Raw genomic sequence first — 25,108 nt, forward strand, 5'->3', positions numbered from 1 at the left:
GTTTTTCGATCAAAAAACCTAGATTATCGATAAAAAACCTGATATACCACCGATACACCAAGTTGTTTGATCGAAAAAACAAGAAACGTGAATTCTTGATCGAAAAATTTGGGACTCTCGCCGATATACCAAGTTTCTATCGATAAACCAAGTTTTTGCGATTAAAAACGTAGTTTATCGGCGAGAATGCAGGTTTCTCGATCGATATTTTTTTGATCGAAGAACTTGAAATGAATGGTAATTAAATGGATTCTGTTGCAATTAGTAGTAGTCGCACCCCCGCACCCTCCTGGCTACCGGCTTGTCAACAGGGGTCAAGTTTCATACAACAGGGTTAACTTCAAAATTGCTCAGATTTTGTAAAACAAAACGCCAAGGTATTCCATAACGATTCAGCATTGCATCATGCCTTTATTGTAAATTATACTTCGATATTATACTTTATTATAGGAACATGAATTCTAGAGTTTCTGTGTTAAACTTTAAGGATAGTATTCTTCCAACATATGTCCAAGGTAAGCTTTAACAGCAGCGTATGTCTCAATACCACTTGGCTCGATCTGATTGGCTGGTAGCAGGAAGCCGTACCTTCCAGTGTCTCTTAGCTCCACCACGTAGGAGTATTTAGCGCCAAGAGTAGCGTAACCCCAGTCAACACTACATCCAGATGCAGCATCTGAAATCATAAACAGTAAGTGGTAAGGCATTATGTTTGGATCGGTCCTATAACGCTATCGGATAGCCGATAGGTATCGGATACCCGATAGTTATCGGTTACCCGATAGTTACCGATTCTTTCTATCATACACTGGGGATGTGATCAATTGTCTTGAGCGTAATGGCACATATCTGTATTTTCTGTAGATGTGCATGTGATGATATAACAGGATTAACTACCATAGCAATAGATGATTACAATTTTTGAATATATCCCCTTGCACTACAAGCAGGGCGCACCCATTACCTGTGTATATCTGCAATCATAGATTGAATACAATACCGCTCTTTTCGGTATAATTTTGGTTTACACTGCGCACCCTGTGTTTTAGGGTTAGAGTTAGTTTAGGGTTATAATTAAGATTAGGGTTATAATTAGGGTGGGTTAGGATTAGGGCTAGGGTTATATTTAGGGTGGGTTAGGATCATTAGGGTAATACTTGTACGCAGGGTAAACCAGAATTGTTCCCCATGTTCTTTGTAGTCACAGACATGAATTATACTAAATCCAATATGGAACTAGGAGGATTTGATTTCAAAAGATTTTTTCCTGATCATCGTCGATATACAGAACATCAAAAGCAAATATTTATCCTTTTGAGCACGGACTAATTTTAAAAGAAACTCAAGTATCTTTCATTTTTACTGCTATATAACTACAGAGGGTGTATTAGTCACCTTTGGGCGCAACAATGTGTAACATATCTAAAGAGATAGTGCGTAGTGTGTGTTTGCCTCATGTTGTGACTTTAACACAAAATGCACATTGTACTATAAAGTACTAACTCTGTGTATAACAATAAGTACTATTTGTGCCAATTCTACACATTTTTGGGCGTAATTTCACGCTCCCAAAACAAATCGCAACATTAATCCACAATAAATGAGCAATTCAGCTAGCTTGCACTTACAAAGAGTCCTTGCAGAGGGTCCAACCGTGTACTCTGTTCCATAAACAGCTTTAAGGCCATCAGAGAACTTGGTAGCAGCAACACCCTAAAAACAGAAAAACGGGAACGAAAACAATAAGAAGTGAAGTCACAGTGGGTCATTAAGTGGAACTGGTATAATTTGTCTTCATGTTTTTTTCCTGGTCATCAATATTAATAGTCATCCTAAACTGCTCTATATCGATATAGTCAGTTAAGAGCTATAATATGTATATAAACTGACTATGTGATTTCACACCACCAAATAGTATTATACGGTCGTGCGCCCTGAATGCATTTCTCAGAAAAAAACATGGATGGCCTAAAGTAAGCATTAAAATGAGCAGAAATTTGCATAACTTTTGCTAAATTTGGATTGGTAATGATTAGTCATATCAAAACCTGCAAGTGCATCACAGATGGGAGAGATCGAGTATTTTTTAATGATTTTAAGCAGTCTTTTCTGAACAGAAACACTGGCATGATTTTGCAGGTAAATTAAGTAATTCCCAGACATCATAGACTTCGAGGACAAGTCGTAAAAAATAATGACGGTCAACCTATATTTTTCCCAGTCAGAGGGATCAGGCTAGGGCTAATTTCAACCATCATAGCTGTCGCTAAGAATTGAGTCGCTCTTGCGAAGAAAAAATGACGTTTTCTTGAGGCGAATTTAGTACATATCTCTATGGGGATTTATTTGGTGGTGTGATATCATATACGACAGTTTAGTTTGAGACTGGGTTGGTTACACAGAAGATGACGCAACATTTCCAAAACAGCCAGAGGCTAGATCTTCGAATTTGTTTTACACAAATGTGTTATTACGAGTATCTTGTGGCTGAAAAATTGTAATACGATTAATTCAATGTGCTTAAACGTATAATACGACCACTCAGAGAACACATATCGGTACTTTCTTTATAATGTGCTTACAATAGAAAGAACAGCTAAGCCTAATAAAAGTTTACAAACTTGGCTAAGGCACCACGTTTAGATTGGTCCTATAAAGCTTCCGGTGCTCTGATCTGTACCGATAGCTCTGTCTATTGTACTCATGACATCACTTTTAAACCGATAGCACTATGCAAACGTTCATTGTTATGCTAGATACAATGTGTACTACGCACAAAAAGTATTCTATCACTTTCACTTAAGGGATCTGGAATGAGCGTTTTGAGCGTTTCGACAGTATTTTTTGTGGGACATGAGAGCACATCAGACATATCGAATTGTATTCTGAATACGAAGAATGTCTTTCTGATATCAAATAATTTTCATTTATGGAAATTCACGATATAATACAAATTTTATGACAAATTATTAAAATTTGATATTTTTCACATTTTTGATATATAACAGTCCTCGAAGTAAATTTATAAATCGAATGATACATTCTTACAGTGTATGTAGCTGGGAGGAAAAGCCGACGATCATTCGAAAATTTTGACCTTTCATATTGAAGATATGGATTTTTTCCCCAAAAAGACCTATTTTGTTTTTGGTGTTTTGGGGGGAAAATCCATATCTTCAATACGAAAGGTCAAAATTTTCAATTGATCGTCGGCTTTTCAGCCCACCTACATACACTTTAAGTATAAATCATCAGATTTATAAAGTTTACTTCGAGTACTGTTAAATATCAAAAATATCAATTTTTAATCATTTGCCATAAAATATGTATTACATTGCGAATTTCAAAAATCAAAATTATTTGATATCAGAAGGACATTCTTCGTATTCAGAATGCAATTCGATATGTCTGATGTGCTCCAAACGTTCATACCCCATCCCTTAAAACAAGGCAATATCTTAAAGACACTAAACCTAATTTACCAAATGAAGTAATCAATAGATGGGTAATTTGTCTTTGCAAATCGATACCTCATTCGATATTATGCGGATTTATTTTCACATGTTATACCAATTTGAATAAGAAAGAGAGCATTTCAAAAGTGACACAATCTACTTATACTTTTCTCTCGAAATTCAGTAATTATGAGCACGACGAGTAAGTGTTGATCTATCAAAATGAGCCCGTTAAACTAGCCGGTAAGAATTACCCTGGATGAGACAATAGCCCACATTTGTTACTTTTGAAATGCTCTCTTTTTTTCATTAGGGGAAATAAAGTTGCATCATGCCAAATGAGGTATCAAAATACGCAGAACAAAATTATCCATTCAATGATTACTTAAAATTATGGTACTTTAGGTTAATTATCGTAAAGATATTGCTTTTGTTTTATGTGTTCGGAGTGCGCAGTATATTATATCGCCACGGCACGATATTTATTAAGTTATTCGTTATGTATTTAGAAAATGCAATAAATGCAAATGTACTGGTCTCCCTGGAAAACGCTACAGAAATGTAAAAAACTAAAGATGATACCAAAAAATGCAATTTCGCCTCAATAGCATAGCATACAATTGTCGGGGTACCGATAGCATTAGAGAACCAAACTATACATGGCGTCTAATCTGCAACTTACATGATCAGTAGAGTCTGCAGGTAGTGATGCTCGCGCTGAGTATGACCATGGGTACAAGAACAGCTGCGAGTATGAGTGGAAATCGATGAAGCTGACGAAGTCATGGCCAGATTGCTTCAGGTTCATCAGGAACTCGGTGGAACCTTTGATTATATTCTCAGAGTTAGCGGTTGGGCCGCGGTAGGTCTCGGAGCAGGGGGAAGTACTGGCACCCTCGCCTAAAATGAGATATGAATTAAATAATTAAAGTTAGTATATGAAACGGATTGAATGGATTGACTCTCACTCAGATTTTTGTAGACTGATTTCCCCATCCAATAAAGTATTATTCTTAATGTACCAGTGCTTCGACTATATTTATAAATACGTTTTTATAAATAAGCACGTGACCACCTCCGCACTGCCATAACAGCTTGTAGACAGTAAGTCTGGAAGTGACCTTTTACATATAGCGGGTGGTCTTCTTATACATTTGAATGTAAAGGCGGAACAACATGAGACTACTGTGCAGCAAAATTGTCTGTTTTGTTCAACTTTGTGATTACATTGTAAACATTTCCGTTGTTGAAATTTTTTTTTCGTCGTCAAATACTTTCAAAATGTTGTTTTTGATAACATAATTATTACAATTCGGAATCCCCCATGTGTAATAATTTTGCTATCTAATATTAATACTTAAATTTGATAATATTTATCTACAGAGTTCCTATCCTTTTCTGTATATAGTGCTCAATGCATGAGGATTTAGTCACGCTTGCTGGTCTTGGTATGTCGTGCCCATAGGTCACGTGCGTATTTATAAAAACGTATTTATAAATAAAGTCGAAGCATGCTGTGTACTGTCAAATGGCATGTGTTATAATGGCTGGAATTAGATGTTTTTAACCCTAACCCTACCCGAGGTTTTTTGGCTATCGGAAGGGAAAGAAGGAACGAAAAAGGAGAGAAGATGAAGAGGAAAGTCACTTGGCACCCCCTGGATTCGAACCTCGGACCCCTCGCATGCCACGCATAAGATCCCCAGCATGTAGCTACACAGGTGACGTTGGCCCGGCCAACGATTCCCTGGGTATATATGACTTGGTCTGATTGCGTCATCAAGTCCCGTGGAATGGATGCACGCAGAGCGGTTTTAATAGTGAGCTTTAGTGAGTCCTAGTTCTGTTAGGGTTAAGAAGGCATATAGGGAAAATATGCATGGTCATTAACCCTAACCCTACCCGAGGTATTTTGGTATCGGAAGGGAAAGAAGGAACGAAAAAGGAGAGAAGATGAAGAGGAAAGTCACTTGGCACCCCTGGGATTCGAACCTCGGACCCCTCGCTTGCCACGCAGAAGATCCCCAGCCGTAGCTACACAGGTGACGTTGGCCCGGCCAACGATTCCCTGGGTATATATGACTTGGTCTGATTGCGTCATCAAGTCCCGTGGAATGCATGCACGCAGAGCGGTTTTAATAGTGAGCTTTAGTGAGTCCTAGTTCTGTTAGGGTTAATATGAATTTGTCCAGTCTTTTCTTTCAATTGGAAAGAATGTATCCCTACTTTCAGTCGGCAAAATATTGAAAAATAATGTAAATCAATCTTTTCGACTAAATATTCAATCGGAAAAGATTTGTCCCTAACTTCAATCATTAAAAGATTAAGAATCACTCATTTTGTTGATTAAAACAATTGAAAATTCAAAACAATCTACAGAATATTCAATCGCAAATGGGTTGTCCCAAACTTCAATCGGCAAATGATTGAAAACTCATTTTTATTGAATATTTAATCGGAAAATTTAAGAGAGCGGTGGAATGGGCTATTCCATTTAAGATTCACACTACCCCTGTGGAAGATTTAGCTAAAGTCTTCCACAGAGGGAGTATACGTTTCGAATATAATAGACCATTGCGTAACTTCCATTTGAAATACTCACGCCAGTTGTGGAGGATATATAGGTAAAGCCATAATACAGGTGAGTATGAGTTTCAAATTGATTAACTCTGACCAATTATATTTGAAAAACTTACTCCCCCTGTGGAAGGTATTTCCAAAATCTTCCACAGGGGTAGTGTGGATTTCAACTGGAATAGCCCAATAAATACATACCTCCCCATTCATAGGCGTAGTTTCTGTTAGGATCGGTACCAACGCAGAATCCGCTGGTTTTTGATCTTGTCTTACGCCAAAGACGATCCTGAAAAAAAAAAATATGTTAAGGAGAATACACGAGAAAGTATTGATTCGTAGATCCGAATCCACGAGCGATAGCGAGTGGATTGGGATCTACGAATCAATACTTTCGAGTGTATTCTCTGACTTAAACCATTGCCCCAAATATAAATAAGCCCAGAGAGTGGATACATTTTTTAAATTAATTATTAATTAATTAATTTATTTATTTCAATTTCTTTCTTTCTTTCTTATTATTTCATTTACTGCATGAATATTTATTGCATGACTAGGTCCAGAGAGTGGATACATTATTTATTATTTATTTTTTATTTTTTATTTATTTGTTTTTCTTTCTTTCTTTCTTTCTTTCTTTCTTTCTTTCTTTCTTTCTTTCTTTCTTTCTTTCTTTCTTTCTTTCTTTCTTTCTTTCTTTCTTTCTTTCTTTCTTTCTTTCTTTCTTTCTTTCTTTCTTTCTTTCTTTCTTTCTTTCTTTCTTTCTTTCTTTCTTCCTTTTTTTAAATTTATTTATTCTCTCTTTCTTTCTTTCTTTATATATTCATTTTTCTCATTTATTTAATTATTTATTTATTCATCTTTTCATATATTTTTTTATTCATTTATTTATTTATTGATCTATTATTTATTTATTTGAAATTATTATTATTATTTCATTTATTGCATGAATATTTATTGCATGACTAGGCCCAGAGAGTGGATACATTTTTTTATTACTTTTTTTTCTTTCTTTCTTTCTTTCTTTCTTTCTTTCTTTCTTTCTTTCTTTCTTTCTTTCTTTCTTTCTTTCTTTCTTTCTTTCTTTCTTTCTTTCTTTCTTTCTTTCTTTCTTTCTTTCTTTCTTTCTTTCTTTCTTTCTTTCTTTCTTTCTTTCTTTCTTTCTTTCTTTCTTTCTCTCTTTCTCTTTTTTAAATTTATTATCTCTTTCTTAATTTTTCTCATTAATTTAATTATTTATTTATTCATCTTTTCATATATTTTTTTATTTATTTTTTATTTTTTTATTTATTTTTTATTTATTGATCTATTATTTAATTATTTGAAATTATTATTATTATTTCATTTATTGCATGAATATTTATTGCATGACTACGCACAGAGAGTGGATACATTTTTTATTACTTATTTTATCTTTCTTTCTTTCTTTCTTTCTTTCTTTCTTTCTTTCTTTCTTTCTTTCTTTCTTTCTTTCTTTCTTTTTTCTTTCTTTCTTTCTTTCTTTCTTTCTTATTCATTTATCTATATATTTATTTAACTATTTATTTATTCATCTTTTCATAATAAGCTTTTATTCATATATTTATTTATTGATCTATTATTTATCTATTGAAAATTATTATTATTTCTTTTATGCATTTTTAAATTTAGGCATATTCATTGTATATATATATATATATATATATATTTATTGTATTCATTGTATATGTTTGTAATTTACTTTTTAAAAGCACTTCTAATAATATTTAGTCTTCATTTAAAATATTTCATTCACTTCCAGCATTATATTTGTATATATTAAGAACATGCACTAATGCGGCATTGAATCGATTTATATTACCTCACTTGTTATTTTAACACCTTTAAAACCACTTGTTGATTCATCGAATTCCTCCGTGGTCTAAAGGGCTAAGGCGCTGGATGTTTAGATTTTCTGTGTTAGACCTATGTAAATGTATTCTTTTATCATGTTGCGGGTTCGATTCCGTGTTTTTTTTTTTTTTTTTTTTTTTTTGGTAAATTAAATTAATTGGTGAATTCAATAAAGCATTCACTGCCAAATTCAGTGTAATAAACATGGTAAAGACAACCTTTCATGATTTGTGTTCAAAAAAACAAAATATTCCATGATTTTACTACGATACGTCAATGGCAGACTTAACTAAGCATTGTTACGTGAATCATCGACAAGGTAGCAATAGTGTAGTGGTCAGCATTGACACCTCTCACGCGTGCGACCCGGGTTCAATCCCCGGTAGATTCGGTGGATTCGTACTTACGAATCCACACTTAACCGTTGATTCGTTCAGAAAAGTGTTGATTCGTAGATAATAATCAACAGTAAATTGAATAGAGTGACGTCACGGCAATGGTTTAAGAAAAGATATTCACAAAGTGATAATGTCATATTAACGTGTGATTTTCTAAAACCCCTCCCCTATAAAACACATCGCTTAAAGTAACAACAACAAAAATCTTGGGCCAGAGATAAAATATTTAGGAACCGTTTTTTTGGTCACAAAATGCTCAATTTTCAAAAAATATCATAAAAAGCCAAATTTTCTCCCAAATTTCAATTTTTTTTTGGTGAAGTTGGTCAAAATTTAAAAAACACGGTTCCTTGATATTTTTATTTAAAATTAATAAAAAATACTTTGGCCCAAGAATTTTTTTGTTACGTAAACCGAAAAAATTGGGCAAAAACCCCGATGGGGGGGGGGTCTCCAAAAATGAGAATTTTGGCCCAAATTTGACCTCACAGATGAATTTATCAAGTCTTTGCCATTCTAAATATGTATACTTTTATATACTTTAGACCAACAATTTAGCATTTATGACGCCCAAAATTTTCCATATTTCCAGGGTTAAGACCACCCTGCTCAAAGTTACGGTAACTGAATGCAGTAGGGACTATATCGTATTTTGATGTGTTTGCAGGGGCTATTTTAGGAGAAAAGGGTCACTCGGTGATCAACCAGCGACAGCGAGCTTGCGGGGAGGGGGTGTTGGAGGCAGGGGCGTAGGTAGGGATGCCCCCTTAATCATCAAAGACCAAAAAAGTTCACTTTGCAAGCGTAGAAAAAACATGCTCCTTTTAGGCTTTTTCGGTCCAAAAGTCCACATTTACCCAATCGCGAGCGTAGCGAGCGAAAAAATTAGGTTCTTTTGCTTTCTTGGTAAAAAGGTCCAAAAAAGGATCCTTTTTCAAAATCAGCCACCCTAAAAGTAAATCCTGGCTACACCCCTGGTTAGAAGGAAGTTTCCCCTCTCGAGTTTTGGAGATTTTTAAAAAATCACCCATTTAAGTGACTAATATTTGACCGTATTTGACCTGATTGGACACTTGACACTCTTGAATTATAAAAAGCAACACTTAGCCTAATCTGCAAATAAACCTGCAAAATACCCTTGTTTACTTTAATTTTGTTACTTTTTGAACACGGAAAAAATCACCCATGAAATGAGTACAAACAATCTTCCACTTTCACTAAAAAGTCACATAACATTGAATTTAAAAAAAGCAAATTGGGCGAAGGCCTTATAAAAAAATTTTAGGGGGGATTACTGCTGTCCAACTCAACGCTTTACTCACTTGTAAGGATTATAGAAATATATTTTATTGGCAAGTTATCAAATGTTGCAAGCTCAAACGGGTGGGGTCCGCGGTCCGGGGATCCGCCTTATAATATTAGATCCCCTGTGGAGTCGATGGTAACGCCCCTGGCGGAGTAAAGGGGGCAGAGCCCCAAGCTCACAAGTTTTTACATTTAGGCCTTTTCAAGGCATCGGACCGAAGAGTTTCCCCTGCACTCATATTCATGATTTATTCAACTTAACTAAAGGATAGAATTAAAATCTCTGATTTTTGAAGAAGTTCAAGAGAAATTTTTATATTTATATTTTATGCTATACTTAAAGCATCCCTATTGAGTTTGTCAAAATGCATAGAAATATTTTAAGCACGGATTTTTATTCTCACTGCGCGGAATTTTAATCTCACTGCACAAACGTGCCAGGAGGCACGTTAAAATAGCCCCTGTGTGTTTGGTCTACTCACATTACTCCATGTGTATTCGTATCCATCAGCATTCAACGAAGGTATGATGTAGAAATCAAAGGCATCCATAACGGCAGTGACAGTAGGGTCCACTCCATAGTCTTCGGCCATCTGAAGAAAAGAACATAGCACACATTCGATAAACACCTTGATTTTAGTATAAATAGTGTACGATTGGTAGTGCTATTTGCGTGAAATATATAATATATCTCTTTTTAAAATAGTGAATATTCTCAGTCATCCAGTCGTTAAAATCACAAAGTTTTAAATTAAATCAAATACTGGAACTTACATTTTTTTTTTGCAACTTGCTACGTTGCGTCTGAAACCATCATACTTCATCAGGCAACTGACCCGCTGGGCTGGTCATGTGACACTTTGAGACGGCTAGGGATCATTGAACTACCTTCGTGATCATTGAGCGCACCGAATTAGAAGGTTTCTTTCAACACATCAATAAGCTAGACGATAACATCAAATTTACTCAGGAAAGTTGTAAAGACGACACGCTAGCTTTCTTAGACTGCCTGATCAGTGTGAAGAACGATGGTTCGCTAACTTCAAATGTTTACAGAAAACCCACGCACACTGATCATTACTTACAATTTGGATCACATCACCCATTGATACACAAGTTGGGAGTAATAAGAACTTTACAATACAGAACTGATACCATCATAAGCGAGAACGAACTTATCCCAGAGGAGAAAGACCACATCAAAGAATCGCTGAAGAACTGCGCACACCGTCATCATCCCTATATGTTCGTGTTAAAAATTGCCGTGGTAGTACGATAAATCCTCACGTTTTTCAACAACTACGCATGGTGATTTTGTTTGAGATAGGCCGTGCGACTCAGGCTATGCATACAATTTGAGATTTTGAGATCCGGCCACACTGTTTCTAAACGGTTCCAAAAAAATAAGTCCCCCCTAAGAATTTTTTGGTATAATCCAAGAACGGCTTGATCAATTCTCTTGTTTTAAAGTTTGGAACATAGGGTGATTAGTTATGCATCAAGTGAACGGGGTTTTGTTGTTATCTTTTATCATCTTCAGTGAGAAATACAGCCATTTCTAAAATTTTCGGCCAAAAAAAAGCTGCACTTTTCTACATAGGCTTTTTATGCATGACTTTTGGTTTCAGACCTCTTTCACTTGAAGAAAATTAATCAAAAAGGAATGTTTCTATATTTTTTGTTGTTTTTATTAAAATAACTTAAGTTAAGAAATTCATGAATTAATTTTTACACATTTCAAACATGTTTTATGGTTCAGTGAGTAATCATATAGCCATTTATGAAATTTTATTCATCAACAAAAGTTGCACTTTTCTAAATTGGCTTTTTGTATGCATTAAAATGCGTAAATTTAACAAGTTTTTCATTCTAATTAAATTTATTAGGAAGGAACAACCGCAACCTCATTACTTCAATGATAAATCTTGTGTTCATTGATTAATTTAACCATTGGACCAACAGATTCTTGGTTAGATCTTTTATGCTGGATCCCTATACACTTGTTTCATTGCTCATTCCTTGAATGGTTCAAAAAAATTTATATGGGTGGCCGTTAAAAAGACCCAACTTGTTACAAGCGGACAAGTGAGGGACAACACCACCTTAAAGGACTTTGCAGCAAATCCTGCAGCATGCGGGGAACCAGCTTGACCAATAGCCGAGAAGAACGATGCTTGGAAGCCACCTCAAATGAAGGAAGGCCTATTCATTATTGAAAGACATTAATAAGCTGCAGCATTCATTTTAATTTATTCACTGAACCATAAAAAGTGTTTTTGAATGTGTGACACCTAAATCAGGAAACGCTTAAATTTAATTAAATTAAGTTATGCTTCTTTTTGATTAAATTACTCACTTAAAGGGAAAAAATTGTCAAACACAAATTGAAGCATAAAAAGCCTATGTAGAAAAATGCAACTTTTTTTTTGCTGAAAATTTCATAAATGGCTGCATTTTGCAATGAAGATGATAAAAAGTAGCAACAAAACCCCGCTGACTTGATGCATAACTAATCAGTCTATGTTCCAAACTTTAAAACAAGAGAATTGATCAAGCCGTTTTTGGATTATAGTAAAATGTCTTAGGGGGGGACTTACTTTTTTGGAACCGTTTATTCTATGTTTTACGATTTTCGCATGATCAGTATATGGCTGGCCGTAACCGCCACAACGTGGAGCTGCTACGCGTACCTTACTTTTCGCTTCGCGGAGCTAAATTGACCAATCATGTTAGATCTTTTCATTACGCGGAGCCAGTTGATGCATCATCGTTCCAGAGAGAGAAAACTCTTGCCAAAATTGATGTTTACTATGTGGATTTTAAATGAATCGAATGTAAATAAACCACCAACAGTTGTACAGGATCAATACCATTGTTTGATTAGTGTATAGTCAATGTTACCTCGCATGCATGTGCCATGTGTGTGGCGTGTTTGTTTGTTTGTCTACTGTGTCAGGCCAGGATCACTGACACCCACGGTACTGATACTGTCATACTATCACGGTGATCATATTGTTGAATGTTGTTGACTTTAAAATAATCATGATGCAGTCATGTCTACAGTAGAATTCACCACGACCTTTGAAGGACTTAAACCCCATTAAAAGCTATTAAACCAAGATAACACTCAATGAAAACAGCTCAACTATGTTACATCAGATCTTCTCTGGTTAAATACACACTGCACTTGTGTCTGTTTTACCTGTGCAATGAACAATGAGCTGGTATTATAGTTTCAGTTGGGTGAATGATTATAAAGCGAACGCAAGGTAACAATACTGTCTGGGCTTTTGTTTACGAAATGAGACAATAGTCTGCTTATTGTTAACCAGCGTTCTTGAAAATGAGAAGCATAATGGTTTGCAGACTTAACACGGTTTAGAAATAATTTGTTCATATTTTTTGGTGTTATCTGTCGTTTACATATCCTTCCTAAAACACAAAAGTACCAATATTTCCAAACACCTAAATTAGCTAAAATTTAGGAAATGTTACAAAACTATATTTTCTAGAATTTCAGAGAATACTTTAAATATTGACTGGTTATTTTTTACACAGTGACGTCATATAGGCAATGGCATAATACTTCTAACATACACTAGGTCACGCGTCAATGGTGAGCGCACTGAGTATTGTGTATAGGAAAACGGGCAGTACCGTAACTACAGTATGTATGGCCTACTACTAGTATATAAAGTAAATCCGAACTGGTTTGCTGAAGGTCGAATTCCGCAGGCCACGCCGCGCAAGATGTACAAATCAGCTCCCGGCGATACACTGCAGATCGCAGAATTGTGTGCATGGTTTACCACCACTCTGCCTAGCTATATAGTTGTGTACAATACTGTATGAGTTTCTTGTGAGTGCATGTCCATCTTAATAATAAGTCGGTTCGTACTTTTCATAAATTACTTTTTGAATCATAACTATCGTGACCGAGGATATCTTGCAACTACGTGAAGCTCGTCTGGCAAATTCTTAATGACTAAATTCGCTTCACGTAATGAGTAAGTCGTACTTGATTGGTCAGTTTTACCTCCGAGTAATGAAAAACTCTAACATGATTGGTCAATTTGGCTCCACGGAACAAAAAGTCAGCTACGCGTAGCAGCTCCACGTTGTGGCGGTTGCGGCCTACCATATCAGTATCCCATATGATATTTCTATTGTAAGAACATTTTATATGTTGTCACGTAAATCACAGGTTTCGTTTAAATGTACTAACTGGAAATTAAATGTACTAATTAGTGAGGACCGGTATTTTGCTGTGGATATGTTTAACTGCAATTTTGATGTAAAACATTTGAAATCCTGGGTAAAAATTTTGATAATATTTAACTCTTTGAGAAAATTATTTTATAAAGGAATGCTGGTAAAACCAGGTGCAATACAATGTACATTATTGACACACTATCACGCTCTTTATCTTCGTCAATAATAGAATAATCGATTTCAATCGAATTGAATGCATGAGTTTGTAGTTGACTACTGAGCGACCTAAGCGATCGATTGCTAGCCAATCAGATAGAACTCCTTTTCTTGCGTTCAGTGAAATACCACTCGCCTGTCGCTCACTACCACTCGCCCGTCGCTCACCAACGGAGTATTAAATTTATATTTATCGTATAGGACGTCGACGGTGTGCTGCGGTTATCCGAACTGAGCAGAAAAGACCAAAAACAGTCTGATGGTGGTGTCAACCCAACAAAGCTCGCGTCACAATCCCATATATAGCTGGACTGTCAGAACGTGTAAAGAAACACCTCAAAGCTTTTGGGATTTCAAAAGGACAAACAATCAAAAGAAAAACGCTCAAACTTAGTGTATGGATTAGTGTGCGGTGACGCTGATTGTTCTACTGCCTATGTTGGCGAAACAAAACAAGCCTTGAAAGCTAGACTCAATCAACATAGGAGGCCCAGTACAAACGAGGCCCAGAACTCCGCCGTGTACCTTCACCTTAAAGACACTGGTCATAATATTGACACCGAGGACGCAGTGATTCTCGATAAGGAGGAACAGTGGCATACGAGAGGCATCAAGGAAGCCATCTGGGAGAGAGTAGAGCAGCCGTCACTTAACAAGAAAGGGGGACTGAGACACAACTTATCTCACGCATGGGACAGGGCCATCAAGACGATCCCTAGCCGTCTCAAAGTGTCACATGACCAGCCCAGCGGGTCAGTTGCCTGATGAAGTCTGATGGTTTCAGATGCAACGTAGCAAGTTGCAAAAAAAAAATGTAAGTTCCAGTATTTGATTTAATTCAAAACTTTATGATATCTCCTTTTACTTCAAATAGTATGAAACTGTAATTTTCGTGCAGATATCCTGGTGAAATTGGGCCGAACTAATGACCGCTGGTCATTTTTTTCTTTTTGCCCCTCCTGCATGCCATGTGGCTATTATGACAACTTGTTAAAGAACCACTCCGGCAATCACAACATTATGCATTATGTTAGAAAAATAACTATCAAGCGCGAATCACGTGGTTTTATTTAAAACAAACTCATATTTTATCCTAAAAACAAATAAAAACAGCCGTCTCTCACCACGCGATATTCAAATGTCACCGAAATTGCCTAATATAATAAGCATAATGATGCGATCACCGGAGTGTTCCTTTAACGTGACGGATAGAAAATCTCAGGTGAAAATGAGAAGTGTATGTAAGTCTAAGATAACGTAATGACCCACATCTTACTATAAATAGGCTAATGTTGTATGTATGAAGATTGAAAGGCTCCATCAGTTTCGATCCCAATGTCGCCAAATTAATACGGGAGATTGGGGAATATACGGGAAATGCATTGCACTTTATTTGGTTGAAAACGGTCAAGGAATGGCCTCAAAATCAGTAAAAAAGTGAGTTTTTCGGGTAAATATATAGCGGCTGGTTGTTTACGTGTTATGCCAACCAACGCGTCCACATATCTAGCAGAAATCGTGTCGTTAGCGCGTCGGAGTACACAACGCGCGCCACTTGACCCGCACGCACGGCCAACTTGTGTACTAGGTTTATGGTTTATGATATACGGGATGGGATAACGGCGGGGATAACTGGATTAGGCCTACGAAGACTATAAATATCGTAAGGGTACGGTAAGGGTTCGGCCAGGAAGGAAGGAAGCAAAAATAAGAAAGAAAGAACGAAAGAAAGAAAGAAAGAAAGAAAGAAAGAAAGAAAGAAAGAAAGAAAGAAAGAAAGAAAGAAAGAAAGAAAGAAAGAAAGAAAGAAAAGAAAAGAAAAGAAAAGAAAAGAAAAGAAAAGAAAAGAAAAGAAAAGAAATGAAAAGAAAAGAAAAGAAAAAAAAGAAAGAAAGAAAGAAGAAAGAAAGAAATGAAGGAAGGAAGGAAGGAAGGAAGAAGGAAGGAAGAAGGAAGGAAGGAAGGAAGGAAGGAAGGAAGGAAGGAAAGAAAGAAAGAAAGAAAGAAAGAAAGAAAGAAAGAAAGAAGAAAAAGAAAGAAAGAGCGATCGAACAAAGGAAAAGAAGAATGGACAGATTATTAACCTTTTCATTGAAGGACGGACGATACATGGATCTTAAGGTAGGCCTATACGGTGTTATGGCTTAGGGTAGGCCTAAATATTCTCTATCATGATGTAAATCTGTTCAGCGATTCTTCCCGTTTTAGTAATCGCTCCCGTTTACTCAACTAGCGGAATGCCCGCGCGGAGCGCGGGCATTCCGCTAGTCTTTGTAAACATTGTAACCGCGGCGGTTAATGATCGTTACACTAGGGGATCGCACGTGATCGCAGTGATAACATTTGACAGCATTATTTGTTCGTATGTGCACAGTACGGTAACTCATAATAGAGAGCAACTACTCCTGTGACGGAGCGGAGTCGCTTATTTAGCCAGTATTGAAGATTCTGCACAAAAAAATGACCATTATATACATTAGGCCTATAATAAAGCAACATTGAGGTGTAAAAAATGACTTCATGCATACTTGCAGTTCATACGTGCAGATTAAGATGCGTATGAGATCGGTCGTACAGAAATTGCCATTTGCATCTTTGATATAAGAGATATTGCGATTTTCAAACGTAAGTATCGTGGAAATGGAATCTATTCAAAACCACTCTCCTGTGGCGGGATTTTGAATAGATTCCACGTACGTTCGATGCTACGTTTGCAAATCGCAATATCTCTACGAACTTCCACATATAACCCACGGAAGACGTTCAAATGTTTACAATTTTGACGAATTACAAGTAACACCAAAATATTGAGGAGCTTTGTAAACATAAATATTACCCCGTTTCAAGAGAATGCAAAAGGATCAGTGAGAAGTATAAAGCTTACCGATTTACAGATCCACATTACTGTGGCGGGTGAGATCCATTCCCTAGCGTGAATACCTCCCTGCCACCAGACTGCTTTCTTGGGTTGCGTGCCACCGGTACCTGTAAGCTAAAATATGAATTATGCGTGTATTAAATATATATCATATTTGTCGATTATTTTAAAACTATTTCATCATATCATTATAATATCATTTTATGTACCAGTTTTTTAAACATCCAAAATTTGAATTGCATTCTGGTACACCAGAACGAAATTACAACATATTGTCTATGGAACAATGTAATACACATAATCATGCATAACTCGTAAACGCAAATTCGGAATCAACTGAAATCTATGGCAATAAGCTTTTTTCGTGGATATCTACTGAAAAATGTCATAAAAAGAAGATGCTAGGATCACGAAATACTCCTTTAAGTCTTTATTACGTAACAAGGTAAGTAAGTTTTAACAGCTTGAAAGCTGCCCTCATTTATTTAGATAAGTTGTAGCCTAACATCAATTCAGGCAAGCCACTGCTATGAGTGTAGCATAAAAAAATTCTTGCAAGATGGGTCTGTCTAGTGGTTCTTCTATACAACAAAAAAGGTGTTGCAACATTTTACGAGATAACGTGCGGACTACTTCTGAATGCTACAGGTATTTACCTCGGAGGAGGATGTGAGTGATGTACTACCCAACACACCACTGGGTTAATTGTGCAGCGAACAGATCAGTGTGAGTAACACGACACCACTGCTCTACTGCATAGAAGTGCATGGTTAAATTTGAATTTGTACAGCTATATTTTCAATCAAAACACTGTCAATATGCTGGTCGATTTCTCATTTTATGTAATCTACAGAAAGTGTGAATTATCCTTTATACACACATCTTTTTTGTTCTGAAATCGACCAAGTAATAATGACACACACACAATTTTAAATTAACATCTTTTGCACAGAATTCAATGGGATTTGAAAAGTAAAGTGGCAGTTGAAACCCTAGTGATAACAATTTTACAGTGCATGATGGGAAGTCCTTAAATTTGTATTCCTCTGTAGTTAGGCACCACATCCAATTTGGTCCTATAGAACTATCGGTGCCCGGTTAGGTACCGATGACTCTTATCATCACTCCCTGGGGATGTGATACATTGTATCAAGCATAATAATTTACATTTGCATAGTGTTATTGTTTTTCATTAAATAAAAAACGAATGCAGTGTACAAATATTCAGGGTACGATAAAAAGTGCCATCGGTACCTCTTCGGGCACCGATAGCTATAAGACCAAAAAGATGTTGTGTCTTACCTTAATTCCATGTACATCACGTCCTTCGAATGATGTTGTCAGCTTGTACATAGAGACAATGCTTGGATACTGAGCAGAGAAATCTACCACCCACTGCTGGATCTGTGGAAAGCAATGTGATGGAAATTGTCACATGTAATTCGTGTTCACCTACTGACGAATTAATCCCCAAGAAATGGCAATTATGCTATTCAAAGTTCAGTATATAGGAATTTGAGCCCGGGTAATATCTCATGGTTGGAGGTATACGGGGATGTGCCACGGTTTTTGGGGTACCTTTTTAGCGATTTTGGTATATCGATGGGTGGGTTTTCAGTGAAGACCAATGCGCCTAATTGGATGCATTTTGACAAAAGTGCCCTTAAAACGCCCAATTAGCATGATTAGGGCAAATTCGTGTGCTTTTAGGGTGCTTTTTGTTGAGAATTGGTATACTGATGGGTAGCAAAAACAGCAAAAAGTAGGTTTTGAAAATGTTTTGAAGACACCCCCCCCCCCCCCAATTTTTAGATGACGCATCGTTAGCAGCTGTGGAGGAACGAGTTTTTCACCTGTTCACGGTTCGGTTTGTGTAGGAACAGTTTAGAGTAGTCCGTTATTCGTCCATATCCAAAAATCTTTGTTTTTTATTTTTGTTTTTGTTTTTTAAACAGTTAGATTATGTAAGAATTATCATATTTTATCATATCATTACAATATTATATTCATCATATTAATAATCACTTATCATGCGCCATAATTATTGTCAACACCATCATCGTTAACAACACTAACAATAACAAAATTATAAATCGGATCCTACCTCATCATAGGTGTGATACTGCGTGTAATCAAAATCGTTTGAAGTACCGACGTCTTTTGTTTGGGTATCAACCAATGACTGCACATCCTTTATCATCACGTGATAAGGCACCTGCTGAACGTCCAATATCTCCTTGAGTTCGGCTTGGAAGCGGGGAGCTACCATTACATCCATGGGGTGACCTTCTAATGCACTGGACTGCCACACATCGATCTACAATAATTAAGATTAGCAACTATTTTAAACTTTTGCGATTTGGTAGTTCACAGCATCTTGCGAATGCTAGTGATCTTTGGCAAAAATTACATTGATCAATTCATAGCAAGTGTGTAAAAGGATTCAAATATCACAGATATACTTTTGTAGGTCATGTTGTTCTTGAGTTATGTTGTAAAGAGGGCTGAAACAACAGCACTTTTGTAAAACGTACATAACTCATTAACAACAATATGTGACCATACAGCACGAATGAGCCGTAAATGTCCTCAATTGTATTCTGAGTTACAGTGTAAAATGGGCATGAAGATCGTATTCATAGGTACCTCAATTTGGTGCTACGTGTACCTCATTTAATGAGATACACGTAGCACCAAATTGAAATACCTATGAATATGACCTTCATGCCCATTTTACACTGTAACTCAGAATACAATTGAGGACATTTCCGGCTCATTCGTGCTGTACGGTCACATATATCAAGCACGTTTTCTACGTATACGATTTGTAGATATTTTGGCTGCTTCGACCAACAATCTGCCCTTAAGCATACATTATAACAACGATCAGGCCTTTTGTCAATTTTGATCTACACCAAGTGTAAGAAAGGTTAAGGGGGTACTACACCCCTCGATAAATTTGTGTCTATTTTTGCATTTTTCTCAAAAACTAATAACACAGTGGTAACAAAAGTTATGTATATTTTAGGGGCAAGGAATCCAATTACTACACAGGAATTTCAGTGACCCAAGACAAGCGGTTCGTTATTTATGATAAGAAATAAGGTACCGCTAGGATGTACCTCATTTCCTATCATATATACTGAACCGTTTGTCTTGAGTCACTGAAATTTCAGTGTAGTAATTGAATTCCTTGCCCCAATAATATACATAACTTTTGTTAACAGTGTGTTATTATTTTTTGAGAAAATGCAAAAATAATCACAAATTTACCACAGGGGTGTAGTACCCCCTTAAAGACATATAGAGTTTAGGAAATAAATCTTATATTGGAACATACTCTTTGCAACTTTGCTACGCTGTGTCTGGAACGACCATGACGACCAGACTTTATCGGGTAACTGATTTGCTGGACTGGTCACGTGATAATATCGGTACAATGATCATGCCATCCTAGAATTACTGAGTCAAATTTTGTAACAGGAACTACGAAGAAGGGGGTTAAAGAGGAGGCTTAAAAGCATTCCTACAATGCACTATGATTGGGAAATTTTGATCAATATAACCTAATGTTAAAGGCAAAGTCCCCATTGCCACACACACAAAATAGTAATTTTAAAATTGCAGCCTACTAGCTAATAGTCAAAACTTGTGAAAATAAATTAGCTTTTCTTATAGAAAATATTCATATTGACCCATTGTATTCATTTTATTCATAAGTCTCAATGTTTTGAATGTTAAATAAAATGATGAAAACATCAGATATTTTGCACACAATTCCAATGCAAGGTATGGTCAACTGTGCCACATGTGTACAAAAGGCAGGCATACCAAGGTCAGAAACCCCATTGGTTTATGGGAATGTCTTTAAACATCCGCTGATGTGGTATTACTGTATAGCTATGGGTCGCTTCGGCCAGTGATACCAAAATAAGTACAAACATTTCCCACATAATGTCGCTATGACTGCATAATTTGGAACATTCTGGCTATGTACAATTAAAAGTATAGGCAAAATTGATTTTCGGCTAAAAAATTCTACAAAATATTTCTGTTAAATAAAAGGAAATGACTATTTACACCAAACTAACAAGTATAAAGTCATTAGCTCTTGAAATAATTTCACAGGAGCGAAATAAAAATCATTGAGGCCTTACCAGCCCCCACCCAACCACCCCCCCTCTCCCTATTGTCATCTTTGATGGCCGGTCGTACCCCCCAGGTAAGGTGCTGGGGTGACAATTTTATCACCAAAATGAGCGCAAAAATGTATCTACGATTAGCTTAGGTCGTTTGGGCGTAAACGCGTGCACTTTTTTTATGACGGATAAAAAATCTTAAGGGGTTGGTACAACCCCCCATTCGTAGTTCTAGGGTTAATTGTTTTTGATTATAGACCCCTTGAAGTTACATAACCTTACCTTGTCTTTCAGCGATAATTCCAAGATTTGTAGCCATGTTCTTTGCTCGTGGTTCTGTGGTTCGATACGAATAGTCTCATACCTAAACAAGCAAATATTCAAAGTTATTAATTACTTTATCACATTTTTCAATAACTTTATCTCTGATTTGTGAAGCCAGTTTGATTATAATGATGAATGTAATGATGACGATGAAGATGATGATGAATTGATAACGATGATTTTGATGATTAGGATATTTATCTTACTAGTAGGGATGACCAATGAACCATCAACTTGATTAGAACACTCCCATAGACATGCAGGGAGCTCAACTGTGCACTGCTTGCACAGACATTTCTAAATTGAGCTCATTCTTTTATTTTTCATAATTTTTCTGTAAAAATTAGAGATGTTAATGCCAATTATGTTTTGTAACTATCCTGCAAATTACAGCATCATAACTTATTTGGTTTTTCTGTAAGTGTGAGTCAAAATTGGTCCATCACCACAGTGGGCTTAATTGCCAGTGGCCCAGTGCAGCACTGCTCAGAATGGCACAAAATATTCAGATGAATAAGATCAGGTGAACACCTTGACCTACTGAGCTGTAATTTGGCAGAGTTGTCGTTATTACCTCTATCATACCCTCTGTAAAAAGATTAAAAAATGGACAAGTAGATCTCGAGTTAAAAATTAAATACCAGCTTCCCTTTGGAATTTCCAAACACCTTTCGAATCATGTTAAATAGACACCTTTCTGAACATAAATGTGAAGTTTCGTGCTCATTTGTTGTATTATTCACCTGATCTCAACCCTAAACATGTTCTTATATTTATACCATCTGCACTGACTTGCTGCTATACACGCACAGGAGCTGTACTTTTAAAATACGCGCCTAATCAATAATGAGTCTTTCACTCCACTGTTAAAGTACTGTGCTCCCTGTAGCATATGGAGTGACCAGGCCCTGGAGTGTGATGGTTTTGTAGCACATGACAGTATTCATTCAAGCCTATCAAGGTCAGTTATTAGCCACTTGCTGAATGGCTGGGCATTATCAGCTATCAAAGAGATGCCTTATGCTGCTGCCAATCACAATAGAGGTTAAACATTTTGTTAAAACCCCAGAAGTGATATCAGGACAAAGCTGTGCATGTTGGTACTTGATTGTTTGGATTCCTATGTTGAAAATCCCTTGTAGTACATTAGTATTTTTCTTATGTGTAGTGTATATTGTTGTGGAAAAAAGTTCACCTGGACTTTTGATTTTGTGCCACTTTGGCCATTATGGATGATTTTTGGCAAATGTTTTCTAAAAGCATGATTTCAGTGCCTCGGTTTGAAGAAATACTTAATGCTATTGACTAGTAAAGTGCCATTTCATAAGAAACCCTTTGATACTTTCACAATATGCTTGTTTCATGTTTGCATATATATTAAAATAAAGAAATATAAAAGGTAAATATATGCTTATACCAATTTTGCTCACATTGCTATATTTAGACTTTGTCAATTTATTTCGTTCAATGACCGGTCAGAATGGGAAACTTTGAAAATTCATAATTCGAAAAGTTTTTGACCGATTTTGACCATTTAACCACCAAAATACTTCTGTTGATGAGTTCTTTCCAGAAAACAATATTTTGTAGCAAAGGGGGCAACATGAAATTATGATGGTCATCCCTATTACTAGTTTAACCCTAATTGTTACTCTAAATGTAAAGCTGAATTTATACTCCATCGCTGAGCGACGAGCGATTGGTATTTGACCAATGAGGTAGCGCGCTCCTTCCAACGCAACAAAAAGCCCTCATTTGCTAAAAACAATCGCTATCTTTCAGCTTAACAATGTATCGTTACAAAATTAAGCTCTTTAAAGGGACATTCAGAGATCCGACAGTCTCAAACTACACTATCACCCACTTCATCATTTTTGCACATTCAGTCACTGTAGGCTATTTAATAAAAGGCACTACATTTAATGCCCACGTGAGCCTTGGGCGCCGCCATACGACGTGAGACAACTTAAAGTGATCAGTAGATGTGCTACAATGCTAAGAGACAAGTATCATCAAAATTGCTGAAAATGTATAAGGCAACTTAATTACACATTTGGGGATTCTGCTTTTTAGTATGTTTTCAAGAACTAAATTTTGGAAGTTTTTATAGACGGAGAAAGTTATCGACGGAAACTCTTACAATAATCCTGAAAAGCATGCATCCCGCGTTTCCAATTAACATACACAGGAAGACCACCCGCTGTGCCAAAAGTAACTTTTCCAGACATCCTGTGTAGAGGCTGTAATTTCAGCGCCCATCTGGTCACGTGGGCATTAAATTAAGTGCCTTTATTTAAATACGGTACCCTAAGACGACTGTTTAAAAAATTACTTACTAACCCCTACGATGAAAGCTAGACACTGCGTTACCATGTCAAGAGAGACTATCCTTAATTCTTTATGCCCGGGTATAATAAGAAATTTTTTTCTGCAAATATACGGGTGTAACCTTTTAGATTTTCTCATGCAGTATTTTGTCAATATTTCGAAAAAATAAATGGTTAAACGGTATATCTCTATTTCAGCTTTTCATCAATCATTTTAAGCGGCTTCAGCCATTGTGCATATTTATGTATCAACGGTTCTCCGAATAATGTTATGCGTGCTAGTCATAGGCTTCAACATAAAAAGTCCAGTTTTGAGATATTTTCTCAAAATATCAAAAACCACTAAACCAATACTTGGCTTGTTTGTAATCATTGTTATGCATTTTGTATGCCGATTCCAAATATGGTCATGAATATATGTTCAATTCTGACATTTTTGAATTTTTAAAAACAAATTGAATCTTGTCGTCTAATTGAAGGAGAACGTTATGATGATGAACAAACCGTCGCTCCCAAGACATAGTGGGTTATCAGCCATTTTTGACAAAATGAGATAAGATCAGTTTCATAATCTATGTATAAAGCTCTACATTCTGACAAACTTTCAAGACATGCATGTCATTAATTAATAAAGTATTATCACTAATTAGGTTTGGCGTATCTCACTCAATGGAATTATTGTGTACAACATTCCCCTTGTTTTGGACGATGATAGTGGCGTATCAGTGACATGCGCCACTATGTCGCAAAAATGTGACATACACCACTATTTTGGTATATCATGGTTGTGTGGTCAATATGGATAACGAATTCAACTATTAGTCGACATACTGACGTATCACGTGTCGTATGTCAATTTTGAATGGAAAATAATTTTTCAAAAAATTTGACATACTGGCGTATAAGTTTAATGAATAATTACAATTAATTCGTGAATGACAACAATGTATTTTATACAATAAATGTAACTTAAATATTTGTATTTTCATATCCATTCAAGAAAAGGGGTCATTTTAATCGAGGCAATGTATGACAAACGGTTAAAAGTTGCAAAAACTTCAGATGCAATTATCTCAAAATGGCCATTTTCGTGATCTTGCGGGCGACGAAACGAAGACAAATTCGAAAAACGATCACAAAGATGACCACAAATTGTCCCTTCCTTTTACCGCCCCTGCTTTTACCCGGGGCTCTCGGCCCAAAGCCCCCCCATATACGCGCATGGTATATGAATTTCAAATAGCCCAATTCCGAAGCACACTTACCCGTCATATCTGACTGCTAGGCACCCAGCCACAAAGAGAGAGAACGCAACCAGTATGGACTTCATCTTGCCTGCTGATTGTGAGAACTGATCCAGTAGACAGCGCTTCATCTTGGTTTTTATAACTGAGATAACAACAAGATG

The 25,108-nt window shown here is 36.3% G+C and overlaps 1 protein-coding gene across 1 annotated transcript; it reads right to left on the reverse strand.

Moving 5' to 3' along the window:
* Positions 1-244: 244 nt before the first annotated feature.
* Positions 245-25,108, reverse strand: LOC140168663 (carboxypeptidase B-like). The gene is made up of 10 exons (XM_072192077.1): positions 24,966-25,108; positions 21,332-21,413; positions 19,015-19,227; positions 18,213-18,314; positions 16,917-17,024; positions 10,087-10,197; positions 6,231-6,318; positions 4,138-4,355; positions 1,629-1,713; positions 245-676 (listed from the first exon to the last, which is right to left on the reverse strand). Exons 1-10 carry the CDS (start codon positions 25,073-25,075, stop codon positions 483-485), a joined length of 1,311 nt encoding a protein of 436 aa, XP_072048178.1. The 5' UTR covers positions 25,076-25,108; the 3' UTR covers positions 245-482.

Source organism: Amphiura filiformis, chromosome 13, assembly GCF_039555335.1.
Source record: "Amphiura filiformis chromosome 13, Afil_fr2py, whole genome shotgun sequence".
NCBI lineage: Eukaryota > Metazoa > Echinodermata > Ophiuroidea > Amphilepidida > Amphiuridae > Amphiura > Amphiura filiformis.

Coding starts and splice junctions, on each gene's coding strand:
- LOC140168663 (XM_072192077.1), bottom strand. CDS start 25,075: ATGAAGCGCTGTCTACTGGATCAGTTCTCACAATCAGCAGGCAAGATG. Junction 21,414..24,965: donor CTAGCAGTCAGATATGACGG/GTAAGTGTGCTT, acceptor TTGCTTGTTTAG/GTATGAGACTATTCGTATCG. Junction 4,356..6,230: donor CTACGCCTATGAATGGGGAG/GTATGTATTTAT, acceptor ATCTCATTTTAG/GCGAGGGTGCCAGTACTTCC.